This window comes from Xyrauchen texanus, chromosome 18 (assembly GCF_025860055.1).
Source record: "Xyrauchen texanus isolate HMW12.3.18 chromosome 18, RBS_HiC_50CHRs, whole genome shotgun sequence".
Lineage (NCBI taxonomy): Eukaryota > Metazoa > Chordata > Actinopteri > Cypriniformes > Catostomidae > Xyrauchen > Xyrauchen texanus.
In genome coordinates, this window is record NC_068293.1 from 10,284,349 (window position 1) to 10,298,971 (window position 14,623).

The 14,623-nt window shown below is 35.8% G+C and overlaps 1 protein-coding gene across 1 annotated transcript; it reads right to left on the reverse strand.

Annotated features, from left to right (window-relative positions):
• Positions 1-1,949: 1,949 nt before the first annotated feature.
• Positions 1,950-12,581, reverse strand: LOC127658618 (pituitary-specific positive transcription factor 1-like). Its single transcript, XM_052147991.1, has 7 exons — positions 12,440-12,581; positions 8,664-8,813; positions 8,420-8,518; positions 5,423-5,668; positions 3,899-4,063; positions 2,248-2,308; positions 1,950-2,160 (listed from the first exon to the last, which is right to left on the reverse strand). The coding sequence occupies exons 1-7, from the start codon at positions 12,579-12,581 to the stop codon at positions 1,950-1,952; spliced, it is 1,074 nt and encodes a 357-aa protein (XP_052003951.1).
• Positions 12,582-14,623: the final 2,042 nt, after the last annotated feature.

Consider the following 14,623-nt stretch of genomic DNA (forward strand, 5'->3'; position numbering starts at 1 on the left):
TGTAACTGCTCCAAGGCCTTTCTCCCGGACTGAAACCCCCATCTCTGCAAAAATCTGTGCTGGAATGCATGCTGACAAATTCTTCATTTTATTGTTTTCTAAGAAATCATATGATTTATACCTGCCAAAATTATTCCAGACTGTGCTGTATTTCTTGCATTATTAGATCACATAGGGTGTTAAGGGATGTATGCTGACACAGTCAATGGCAGGAAGTTGATGATATTGTAGATCATCACCCTTATCTCTGCTGTGAGAGGTTGCATGCAGGTGAGAGGCATTGCTACCTCATTATAACACTGTCAGGAGCAATATAATACTGTAAATATTCCCTCAATAAAATCCAAAAGGGACAGGGTTCTGGTGATACTACTATATGCAGTAGAAACCAGGTGCACTAAATTTACCATATAAAAGTACCATATACTGTACACGGAGGACAGGTGCTTAATCCTCTACCAATGGAATAATGTTAGATTACATATACTTTCTATCTTTGTTACAATTCATGCAAAACATGTAATTCACATTATAAAACTCAACAGATTGTTGTGGAGAGGCTAAAGTCTTAGTCGGATCTTACAATATTATAGGAAACCAAGCATGACCATACTATTAATCATTTATTTTGACAAATTCATAATTTCAAAGTGACATCACAAAACATTTGTCTTACAAAACTCTACAGTGCAAATATACTGTTTTCTGCTATTTTTAGAATATTTGCATATTAATATTTAGCCAATACATTAATATTTAATTGAAATGTGCTTTACATATATTTATAAAGAATAAATAATAAACTACATTTACTCAAGTATCGAAAAGCTATTTTGCCTTTACAAGCACTTTGAAATGTTCTCAATGAGTAGAACCAGAGAATATTAAGCACAGACGGGCCACTTCTATTAAAATTAATGGGAGAAATTGGAATGCCCAACCAAGGAGCTCGCTCCCAATGGTCAACGGATGTAGACAGGAAGTCCCGCCGTCAATTACCTTTTTAGGTACAGACATCTCCTGTCAATCATCTAAAAATGCGCATGTGCATTTATGTGAAACCTGGAGTAAAAAAAGCATAATTTATGATACCCGCATTGTCAGATTTTACTGCTGATTTAAAATATTTTCTTTGATCGTAATCTTGACCAAGTGTTTTTGAGATTTTGGTGTTCTCCCATTCAAGTAGAAAGGAGTTATGACTGGGAGTAGCCTCCCGAGAGGGTTCCAAAAATGGACGACAGTGGACTGACTTGCTAGAAAGACTTTGATAGGACCTTTCACAATCATTTCATTTTTCTCAGAATGTCTGGTAAAAAAAAATAAAATAAATAACATTAAAAGTTAACTTTTTTGATGTCTTTTGACAAGTTAAAAAAAATTATTTGGGGGTTGCAATGCAATCTCTAATAACCCAGGAAAAATATCAAATCATTTGGCATTTTTTAAGACACATAAAGCAAAACATTTTACAAAAGAAGCTTATTTTAAAATGATAAAACTAGATATACTGTTATAAATTAAGATAAAAATTACTTGGACACTTCCTGGTTGACAAATGTTAGAGTAGCATGACCATTGTTAATGTGAAGAACTACACGTTTGATTGAACACCTGTGTGAACATGAGGGGAACTGATTTCAAACCTCTATATCAACTATAATTAAATTGAGACAAGTTCAAAGTGATCAGAATGTTAGTTTAGAGAAAAGGTCTAGCATAATTTTTTTGCAGATGCAATTGGTTTGATATTTTATATTACATGCAAAGCATTCATATACTGTATATTTAATTGTGTCCAAATAGTTTTTGGGGCCACTTATTACCCTTTCACACTTCAGCTGGTGAATCAGTACTGTAAACCCACTGACTGCTAAAGGCCTGTGTTGTATGTCCCAGAGTAACTGTTTTGCCCATGGATAATCACACAGTACACAGACTCTAGATCTTCAGAGTCTGCAGACTACAGTCTCTTTGGTCATGAATGAGCTGTGATGTAGGCTGGTTTTGACTCTTTTCTCCCGCTGCCTGCGGTTACAGAACCACACACGGACCACCTCCTTCTCCAGATGAAGACCCTCTGCCATCCGCACAATCTCCTGAGACGAGGGCTTGCACTTCTCCACAAAATTTCTTTCTAAGGCTTCCTTAGACCCAAGACTAAGAGAGTGGATTAATAATTAATTAGATGTAGATGCTGATATAATGGGTTTTGTTTTCTTTTTTCAGCTCAAATTCCCAGTTTACCTGATGGTTGTTCTCCGTTTCCGTTTACGCTCCTGCATGCCCATCTTCTCATTATAAAGAGCTGAGCAGGATCACAAATTAAAGATAAGTGTAAGATTTAATTGTAATTCAGTAATAATGATAATGTATTGTGGTGGAAATAACTAAAAAGAAAAAAACATCACACATAAGTAGGGGTGTCATGCACCTATCTATTTAAAAAGGGACCAGATGCAGTCCTGGCAAGAGAAGACATGATTAGTACAAATAAGATAGGATAGTCTAGTGGTGTGGTTTTCATTTAGTGTGAATTTGGAACCTGGATTATGTCCCAAACTAACATAGTGTTTTTTAAACAGCAGGATCTCATAAAAATTCTGTGACTATGGCAAAATTTAATGCGTTCATTCAGTGCCATTCATTATATAAAAGCATAACATGTTATAAAAATTAACACAATCATGTGCCTGGACCGGAATAAGGAATATTCTGGACATTGTTAAGTTTGAAGTACCACCTGTTTTCTCCAGGGGGCAGTAAGTGAAACTCCAGCTGTTGAAGGGACTCAAAAATCTAAAATTCATCCAAAAAAATGTATTTACTCATTCTCATGCCATCCCAGATGAGTATGACTTTATTCTGCAGAACACAAACGAAGATTTTTAGAAGAATATCTTAGCTCTGTTGGTCCTTTCAATGCGAGTGGATGTTGACCTGGCCATGATGCTCCAAAAAGGATTTTAAGGCAGCATAAAAGTAATCTATGCAGCTCCAGTCGTTTAATCAATGTCTTCTGAAGTTATCCAGTTTGTTTTGGGTGAGAACAAACCAAAATATAACTCCTTTTTCACTGTTTACACCATTGCAGTCTCTAGGCACGATCATGATTTCAAGCTCGATTACAATTCCTAGTGTTTTCATATGCGGAGACAGCTAGATGGAGCTATAGGAAATGTATCGAGCTTGATATCATGATTGCCAAGGAGACTGCTGATGTCTACATTATTAATTTGATTATACATTTTAATCAATTGAGAACCCCAATTACAATGGATGCTTATATGTACCACAGCAGTTCAGAGTTGAAATGTGCACTGTGCGGTGCTTATAGCAAGTTAAAGGATCTCCCAAACAGATTTTAAATCAACAAAACCTACTTCCCTACCCTAAACCTAACTGCTAGTGTCATAAAAAAAAAGCAAATGTGACATGAAAAACACAACTGCTGAAGTAACCATGTCATTTTATGTTCATTTAACCAGGAAAGTGTGATACATACAACAAGCCATGCAAAAATGTGATTCTATGGAATCAGGTTGTATTTTTAATAAATGAAGCAAAATTTTTGTTTGCAGTGATCACTGTGCATTTTCATTTTCATTGTCTTTTTTTATAAGTGCTGATCTTACATTTTGATTCATGGGGAAAAATATCATATGACTTTCAATCAACTTTAGGGTGGGTAGATGATGACAGAATTTTCAGTTTAAAGCAAATGATCTGCGTAATGTGCGGCTCAACTGGAAAGAACAAATTTAGGCATGTGAATGGATTATTTTTTCCACCATGTTCAACACCTTTTTACCTGCAATAATTGTGCAACTTATCAAATGTCAGTGGGGACTCATGCATGATGCATCTGCTAATAACACGCTGTTGGCTGCTGACTCACCTCCGGCTTGCTCAGCCTCCTCCAGCCACTTGGACAGGATGGATTTGAGCTTGCAGGCATTTTTGAAGCTGAGTTGTAGGTTTTCAAAGCGGCAGATGGTGGTTTGACTGAATTCAGAGCCGTGCACAGCCGCCAGAGCTTCACCCACATTGGTCTGAGTATAACCTGTCAATCAAAGCCAAAAGTTAGAGAGCATCTCCTCTTCTGTATTTTCAGAAATATTTATGACATCTGATGCATGGAGATTTTTGACTTGCGGCATAAAGTCTGATCTACTTTGCAGTTTATTCTGTCTAAGAACCGCTTACTTAGTTCTTACTTAGGAGTAAGAACAGGTTGTCATGTACTGTAAAGTGACCAAAGAAGGTTCATTTTGTTTTTTTGTGCCATTTAGGGGCAGGTAAAATTTAAATAGATGGTACCACAATAATAAACCTGTCTAGAAAAAACAAATACAATTTTTTGCCATGTCACTCTCAATGAACCAATTAGTGGAAATGTGTGTAGACTTTGTATTCACAATTTCGGTCTGTTCAAAAGGGATAGTTTTTATTTTTAGTTCACCCAAAAGTGAAAATTCCCTCATTTACTCACCCTCATGTCATCCCAGATGTGTATGACTTTCTTTCATCCATAGAACACAAACAAAGATTTTTAGAAGAATTTCTCAGCTCTGTAGGTCCATACAATGCAAGTGAATGGTGGCCAGAACTGTGAAGCTCAAAAAAGCACATACATTTAGCATAAATGTAATCCATAAGATTCCAGTGGTTTAATCCATGTCTTCAGAAGATACATGATAAGTGTGGGTGAGAAACATTTCAATATTTATGTCCTTTTTTACTATCAATCTCCATTCACTTCCATATTCTTCTTCTTTTCATGCATAAGGGCAGGGAGGAGAATCAATAGTAAAAAAAATACTTACATTTTGATATGTTTCTCACCCACACCTATCATATCTCTTCAGAAGACTTGATACTGGAGTTGTCTGGTTTACTTTTATGCTGCCTTAATGTCATTTTTGGAGCTTCAAAGTTCTGGCCACCATTCACTTGCATTGGATGGACCTACAGAGCTGAAATATTCTTCTAAAAATCTTCATTTGTGTTCATCAGAAGAAAGAAAGTCATAAACATCTGGGATTGCATTAGGGTAAGCAAATTATTAAATGAGTATTTTCATTTTTGGGTGGACAATCCCTTTAATTAGCAGCTGATCATTTCACACACAAAAAAGAAGAAAAAAGGCAGGATATACAGTTCTCTTCATGAACATCTAGTTTGCTTGCTATTAAATACTCACCAGCTTATGTTTTGGGTGCTGGTCCCCCAGCATAGTGTGCTGGTGTCCCCACTAAGCTTTTAAACTAGCTCAACCAGCTTCATCAGACCAGCACCGAACCAGCCCTAGCCAGCATGGGAATTGTATGCTGGGTAAGCCTATTCACCAGGGTTTCAAGACACACTGGTCTTCTAACATTATAAACAACAACACCCATAAGATCCGACTCAAAAGACAAACCCAGTTTGATCCTCCTCAGCTTGAAGTCATTAGCAAATTTCTCCAGTTCACGGATCTGTGGGGAGTCCATATCTGGGGGCTCTTCCAATGGCCGACTTTTCCTGCGCAGCTCCTGCTTGAAGTCACCTAGAGTGGGTTCATCTGTAAGCAGGCCCTGGGGCAGCGGGGGGAAGCTGTGGGTCAGAGCACAAGAGCCTCCACCCAAGCTGTGCTCAGGGAACTTATACAGGCGTGGAGCCAGAGCTCCTTTGGGACCAAAGAGGACAGAAATAAAGACTGCATTTAGAGGGAATAACAACTGTAGCAAGAGCAAAGTCATCAAAGTGAAGAGCATGGTAGTATGCAATTCTGAAGTCAGTAAGAGACAGGTGTGATTTCTCAAGACATTTATTTTCCGTGATACCTATCAGTAGTAGGGTCGTTCTTGTAAATAACTTTTGAACTCTAGGTTTTCAAAAAAATAAATATGCTTGTGTTTATGGAGTATTTCTCTGAAAGTGAAGATAACAGTCTATACCCGACTTTCAGAAATCTGCTCAGGTCAAGCTCCGGTACTTAAACTTTGAGAATACTGTGAGTTAACTTGATATTATCATATCGGTTTCTGAAATTGTAGGATGGAATGATTTAACATCATGTGCAAACATAAGTACAATATATATACAGTATACTTGTGTATGCACAGTTGTTTTCCCACCAAAATGATGTCACTTCCTGGAGGATTGTTATTTTTTTAACCATTTTAAATTATAGGCCTATTTCCAAAAAAAACACATTTTATTTGCAACTTTTTAATTACAAAAAAAAAAAAAATGATAAAACAAGGAATATTTTGTAATAAATTGTTGTTCGTATTAGAAATTTGTAAATAGAATTTAGAAATGGCAATGACTGCTGTAAAAACAGCAGTAACCCCATATGTTAAGACATCATGGGGGCTTGAGAATGTACTGCATAGCAGGAATCCTTTAGCGACATTTATGCATGGTATTCCAAATAAATAAATAGACAAATAAATAAAATAATAATAAAAAATAAAAAAGCTGAAGCAGCTTCTGTACAATTGATGTTTTCAATAAATTGATCTACATCTCCCTCTTGTGGCTATGTGTTTTTAATGCATATTGTTCGCTCACATTGAGTTGTCTATATTGGTTCTGTTTGAAAGGTAGTTTAATTTTCTTGTTCTCTTATTCTGAATTAATTTCCATTAGATGACTAATACAGTGTCATGCATGTAACATAGAAACTAATATTAGTGACTATTATGAGTTATAAATAGCCTTAGAGTTATAATTGTTTTAATCTTGGTTAATGTTTGTTGATAAAAATACAATTGTTCATTGTTAATTCCTGTTAGTTTGTATTAATTGTATTCATTTGCATTAATTAATGTTACCAAATACAACTTGTGATTTAAAAATGTATTAGTATATGTTGAAATTAACATTAATTTTAATAAATGCTGCAAGAGTATTTTTAATTGTTATTCACGTTAAATAATGTTAATAAATTGATTGTAATGTGTCAATGTTAAGTGTTACCAAGAGATCTTTACTGCAAAAAGCAGCAATTCAAAGAAAACAATCACTTGTTATTTATTTCTGCCGACACTAGGTGGAACCACAAACACATCGAATTTATCTGGTAAACGCGTGCATTGAGTCAACTGCAGCAGCATCACACAAACAGCAGGCACCAAATACAGTGGCCCCAAAAATATTTGCACTTTTAAAACTGTATATGTGTCATTTCTTTATTTTTTTTTTTTTTTTTATCAAAGCAAGAGTCGTCTGCAAACAAATGTTGCCAGACCTTATCTCAGAAGTAACTCTTAACTTCTTTCAATGATTTTGAATCAATTGGCATAAAGATCATTTTCACACAAATGTCCTTACAGAGTAACTGCAAGTGTAGCTCATAACATTAACTATGGACATGTTCCAGTAACGGTTGACAACCAGAAAGTTTTTTCTTAATTTTGTATAGTTTTTTATTTTGTCATTTAATCCTACTAACTTCCTTACACAAGTGTACTTGTGCTACATTCTGTTGAAATTAATGCAACTTGGTTTGATATTCTGCTGTGTAATATAATGACATATACAAAGTGTGCCTTAAAAGGGCACTCAGTAACTTTTGTTTTTGTGTCATCTTGGATTTACACTAGCTGGGTTTCCATCAAAATGTTTCGCATATTTAATGCGCACTTCAGAAAAGTAGACAAAAAAAATGCAAAACATTGCATTTCATGCGAATAAGCTATTTCCATCACTTTAATGTGCATTTAACCAATGCAAAACTAGAAAATGCACCTCCTCTTAACGCATTAATTAATGTTAAGCGTTTCATTGCAGGATTTCTTATGCGCATTTTCAAAATGTGCATAAAAATAGTTGGATGAAAACGCCGCTACTGACATCTAGTGGCTTGGATGTAGCATCATATAAAACAACAGTTTTCAGTGTCAGATGGCATTGTAGAAATTCACTTTTCTCAGTCAGCCATAAATACTTTAACCAATGAGTGAAAGTGTCAAATAACAGGACATTAACTAAGATTAAGCAAGTAGTATTTGGCTGGTCATGTGATTCTAAAATGGCAGCCCTCATGTGCGGACCCTCTCCATGTAGAATAAAACAGCTTTTATAAAGTTACTGATATGACTGGAGTCTTCATTTTAATGTGAGTGGTCATGATTTCCTACATATACTGCAAAATTAATTCATGTCTTTATGAGTTAAACTTTTTTTTAAAGTTTTTAAAGAAAAAATAACTGAGTGCACCTTTAAGTGTCAAAATACTTTTGGGGGTCACTGTACTCTGCATTTATTTTTCTGGTTCTATTGCAACAACTTTTTGTGACTTTGAACTTGGTCGGTCTTTGTGTATGAGTTTGGCTATTTTGTGTGTGAGGACTTGACACAAGTGAGAAATACTACATAACTTGTGTGTCATGGGGTAGCGCTCAGGCTTAGATTTTAGCACAGGTTGTACCTTGCAATGAGTTGGCTCCGTTGACCATGTTGGCATGAGGCACACTGCAAGTCTGCAGGATGCGAGTCTGTGAGATGCTGGCAGAGAGCATTTCCTGTGCTGGGGACATCAACACTGCACTGTCATTACACATCATAACAACACACACATGACCTAAATGATGTTATTTTGTATGGCGACATTGTGTATGCACATTGGAACAATACTTGACGCACTTGCGTGATTTGTGCGTTACTTGACGCACCTGCCATCATGCCGTAGGTGGTCTGCTGGTTGCTGTAGTGACATGGGGGCATTGGGTAGTGCAGGCTGGCTGACGCATTGCCCAGAGCAGAAGTGGACAGGTGCATGTGAGAGCGTTTGGACGACTGGACCAATGGGAGACCTGAGGGGACTAAATCAGAAAGCAATAGAAGAATATCAGTGCCACATCCAAGATATTTCAGTTTATTTATTCATGAGGATGGCTCTTTTTTAACCTGATCCCACATCTCTGTTCAACACCTACTTGCTATAGCAAAATGCACATCTTGATGAAAACTAAATATAAAAAAAAAATGTTGCTCAAAAGCTAAAAATGTTTTTATTCTCTCTCTCTCTCTCTCTCTCTCTCTCTCTCTCTCTCTCTCTCTCTCTGTATATACTGTATATGTATACTGTATATGTTCCTATGCATACTGTACTGTAGTCTGTCGATTTGATGTGTTAGTTTAGTGCAATTAATTATATGAAAAAGCACATTTTAATGGCTTTCAATGATATGGAAATTATTCAAACAACATTTTGTTTTCTAAAGCCACTTTTTTATTGTCTAATCAATGCGTTACACATCCGCCACAATAATGTAATGTCTTTGAATAATCAGAATTATTATAGCCTATTCATTATGTACATTATTCTATTTTTAGAATTATTTTCAATATTGTACATTGAATTAATTTTAATATGAAATTCTTTATGATTAATTTAACTAAATAATCAGCATACCATGTCATTAATTTGATTATATATTAGGGCTGTCAATTGATAAAAAAATATGTACTGTATATATACAGTGAAAGTTGTGTCCCAAGGTTACTGTATGTGCCAACCAAATTATTTCCCAAGCCTGTCACCATCATAATTAGCCTATCGCTTAATACATGTATTTAATACATAACTAATTATAATGAAAAATAATTATTATTACAGCAAATTATTATATACACTTTTTATTATGTTTAGTTACATCCCAACATAGGACGACAGACAGACAGACAGACAGACAGACAGACAGACAGACAGACAGATAGATAGATAGATAGATAGATAGATAGATAGATAGATAGATAGATAGATAGATAGATAGATAGATAGATAGATAGATAGATAGATAGATAGATAGACAGATAGATAGATTTTGTGAAAGTCATGATTTTAGCTCTATGTTTCATTGCATTTTTCCTTACTTTTGCAGTTGAGTTTTGAATTAAAGTCAAACTTTTTAGAACAAAAGAAAGTATGTAAATACAGATATTAATCCTTAATCTGCACAGTGACCTCGGGTTGGGAGAGCTGCACAACTGCCAACATTTCATTCAGATCAAAGTACCCGTGGGAGGTAATAAAAAAAAACAAAATGGCCATTATGCATGTCTCAATAAGAAGTGCTCTTTATGAGAACAGCCTCAACTAGTACTTATAAGACAATCTCCTTATATAGTCTGGCTTTGACCACTTGAGCAAGAACAAGCCTGACATTGAAATGATGCAATCAACCTTTATAAATCTCTCATAAAAAAAATCATTGGTTTATTCCATCAGTATACTGGAGCAACCGTTAAGTGTTCAGATACAATAACAAGTCTATCGCATTAAATACCTCTTCAAAACTTTCCAATAGTTGTATACTCTGACATTCCAAAGACAGGGATTCACTTAGTGCATGGGGGAACGGCGAGTTAACAGAGGGCAAATGTGTATGAATAGAAATGCCAAAACATTTCATTTAAAATGAACAGAGTTTTGCATCTTCTGGATCAGAGCCAGAGCGAAATTGCACGGCTCAGTAATTATGCATAAGACCTATAATTTCTATGACGAACAATAGCCAGGAGTTGAGACTCAATTCAGTGAGTGTCTGACAAGACTTTCAGTAATGCTCTCACACATGAAATACAAAACTGGGACTAAATGATCATATGCATGATAATTTGGCTATCAACACATCAAAGTAATAATATGTCTGCTTCGATAATTATCTGTGGAGACAAAACAGCTGTGCAAAATGAGCTGATTAGCCATGTCTACATAATTCTCACTTATTTCAATAAATTACTGTTTGTCTTGCCAAACTCTTCGCTGCTCCCTGATGTGGTGAGTGGTGTCACCCAAATCAAATGTGTCACCCAATGGGAAAATGTGAGTACCTAATGATCAAGGTAAGTTAAACTGAGTGATGTCGTATATAATGCAAATTTCTCACTTAACTGATTTAAATGGCCATAAAATGAGTTTCATTACTAATGTATCTGATATGAAATGGCATTGGCCAGTGCATCACATTTTAGATTTAGTGATCTTTTTCCAAACACATTTCCTCTGGGGGAAAAGATATGCGATCTTTGGAAAGGTTATTTGCTCAGAGTGAGAGTCAGACAGATTGTGAGCGATGACAGCAGTGTGGACTGGAGATAATAAAAAAATGATATCTTCATAACTTTAGGTTCACATAGACTAGGTCAAAAGGACATACACTCATAGTCCAGTCACTCTCTCTTTCATCTCTTTTCTCCTTGTCTTTGTTTCTCTCTCTCTCTTTCTTATAAATAACTCTATGGGAAATGGTCTCAATGGGTAAATGCTGTTATTCCAGAGATTTATCTATAGAAGTCTAGTTGGGCTTTTCTAGTGTTCTTTATTTCTTAACTTCTATGTTGAACTTGTCCATCTTAAAATTATAATGTTGGCAATTTCTTTCATTTCTATAAGCTGGGATGCTCCAACTTGGAAATGTTCCAGAACATAATAAATGCAGTTGCATTCATTTCTATGATAAGAAACAGTTCGGAACAAACAATCTATGACCATAAATAGATAAAAGTGAAAACGAAATATAATAACCCTTCAAAGACTTCATAGTCTATTTCAAATTAAACATATTAAACTATATATTAAAACAGCTTCCAAATGCAAGTGAAGCACTATTGTATTTATTACCCCATGACTCATCATCGCACAGTTAATTGTCCAATTCTGGGACAACTAGGCCGTCTCTGCTGGCTGTGCTTCAGGATCCAGAGTCTACACTGGACATCAATTGCTGATCCAACACAGCACAATTTAACAAAATGTAACAAAATAGGCCCAACTACTGTACATGCAAAATTATTTACGTAAAAACATTTCTGAATATGAAACTTGACAATTTTGTAAATGCATAAACAACAGCAGAAGGGTGACTGTACTAGACCAACACATCTAACAAATACTGGGCCAAATGTTAGATTATTATTTGCCATTTCATAAAGTTACAGATAAATTGGTACACAACCTCTGATGTCAACAACAAAAGATTTAAGCAGTGTTTTTCTCCTGCCTTTAAACATTTGATAAGTCTATGTATTTAGCAATCTTAACTCTGTGCAAATATACTGTATGGTTATTCAAATTCTACAGACATGGTTTAGGGTTTTTCAGAAACCCAAAACAAGACCAAAATTACTCATTTTAACTTCTAGAGTTTTCAAGCTACATCCACCAATCTCGGCACAGACTTTCAGACTGTTCTGACTTTATGTGCTATGACTTTTCTGACTGATCGGGAATTAGGTTTTCTGCAGAGTGGACAAACAAATCCTGGAATAATTCCATAGACTTTCATTGACGGAATGTTTAGATGAGCCCAGACTATTCCAATTCCAATTCCAATTCTCTAAACACACACAAAGCATTTAATCAGCTTTAAGGTACTCTCTAATTAGCTAGCTGTCAATATAATGTCAATATAACCATCAAAAAAATTTTGAGCATCAGATTTACCTGCAGGCACCATATTGCTAGTGTAGCTAGTGACGGGCAAGCAGTCGGAGGCTCCAGTGTGGTGCATGAGCAAAGGCAGAGCAGCCGAGTCTCCGCTTAGAGCAGTGAAGGAATCAGTGGTGCTGAAGGCCTGACAGGTCATGACTCTATCACCAACACAGATACTGCCTCCTACATGCACGACAACGGCCCACCTGTGTGACAGGAGCGGGGCTTGTGCAGGTATTTATACTGAGCCCCCTCGGACCCCCTCATGTATGTTAATGCTCTCTTGCTGTTACCACACTATGGCAGCCCACAGCAGCTTTCTGACATAAAGCTGTGGTAATTAGGGCAAAGAGGTGAAATTTGATACTGTCCATCTCCACTGTGTTTGGCTTTCAACAAATACCAATGACTGCCAAACCAAGGCTTATGTGACTTAAGTTGGAGTTTCCAAACTGATCTGCATTAATTAGCCATCTCAGAATGTGTTTACATTTACTTTTTAATGCATTAAGGGAGTTGTTGTTGAATGAGGGAAATATTTAGGATTTGTATAATATAATATAATATAATATAATATAATTAGAATATGATTATAGAAGAATTGGAAACTTGTTTTGGAAATGTCTTTATTATAAAAAAATAAAAAAAAGTTTACGATTATTAAGCTGACTTTTATATAAAGCGTCTCAAAAATACTGCTGTCAAACTGTCAATATGATGCCATTTGGCCCATTTCGTGGCCGTCCCACCAGGAAAAGTCCTGGTTCTCCCTATGGTCAGTCTGCCCCTGTTTGCCAGTACACATCTGGCCATCTGGTCACTTAACAATTAGTTTTTGTTTTTAATTTTATTTGTTTGTTAAAAATATAAGCTCCAAAGCCCTAGTCCTAGCTTTAACTTGCTCTATGTGATTAAATCACTATGCTTAGCTGAGCAGGTGACCATCTGCAGGGATCTCTGAGACTAAAGCACAATAGTTCATTTTAAGACTACATTGTGACTCTTTATTGTTTGTGTTTCTGTTTGCCAGCATGACAAAGTAATCGCCTGAAGACTTTCTTGTTGCAATCCTGCGGAATATTTGGTGAATATTTTTCATCAGAATCGTAAATTGCTTTGTGTCTGGGTGACATCATTTCTCTGTTTACTCTCTTCAGGCGTCTCACTACAATGCCTGATCCATTAAAAGTGAGGAATTTAAAAAAAATCCAGCCTACGATTGTTTGCTGGTATGAAGACATCATTACACTGCAAAAGTGGCACAGAAGCAGCAGCTAAAGTGGCATTTAGGTGCATTTACACACAGTATTACAACTGTATAAATCATGTTATAAGATGAATGTTTAAAACATAAAACTGTGAAAACAGAAACATGAAATGACTGAAATTATGAAGTTATACTTTCAATTATGAAACCAAATTATGAAATATATGCTGTCATAACAACAACAAAGTTTAAGGGTGCTCTGATGTTGCATTTAATTTACACCGAAAATGAGCAGCCTCAGAACTGCCTTTGATTTTAGGTGCTGATGTGGGTCAGATCAGGCTTAATTTAGTCTGGCTTTTGCATCTTTACACAGAATTTTAAGCAGGCTCAGAGCAGACTTAACTCTGCTGTTTGCAGATGCATTTAGTCTCCCTGTCTGGTCTGTTAGCTGGTTTTAGAGGGATTTGAGGCACTTTTTAGGTTTTCACTTTCCAGCTGACCTTTCAGGTAAACCAGCTGAGCACCAACTTGACAAAGCTGGGAGACCAGTTTAAACCAGTTAAGACCAGCATACCATCTCAGGCTGCTTTAACCCTCTTATTGTCTTAGGGTCATTTTTGACCCAGGGAAGGTAAACAATACTTTATAAATGATGCCTAGATTTTGGTATTGGGACCAGACTTTATGACTTTGTCAAAACCTTGTCAAAACAAACAAAATAAATAAAAAAGAAAATTTCTGAAAAAGAAAATGGGTTTTAGAGAAATAACAATTTAAAACAAATTATTCCTTCAGTTGTTTAAAAGGGGTCATGAAATGGAGATTCATATTTTCCTTGATATTTAGACAAATAAGAGGTAACTGTACTATAAAAACATACTGTACATTTCAGAACTCAGAACTTCCTCCCTAATCTAAAATGAGCATTTATAGTTCCAACCCTGCTGAAACATCTAGTTTTTAAATCTGTGTGTTTGTGATATCAC

Coding starts and splice junctions, on each gene's coding strand:
- LOC127658618 (XM_052147991.1), bottom strand. CDS start 12,581: ATGACCTGTCAGGCCTTCAGCACCACTGATTCCTTCACTGCTCTAAGC. Junction 8,814..12,439: donor TAGCAATATGGTGCCTGCAG/GTAAATCTGATG, acceptor TTTCTGATTTAG/TCCCCTCAGGTCTCCCATTG. Junction 4,064..5,422: donor GCTGAGGAGGATCAAACTGG/GTTTGTCTTTTG, acceptor TTTGATTGACAG/GTTATACTCAGACCAATGTG.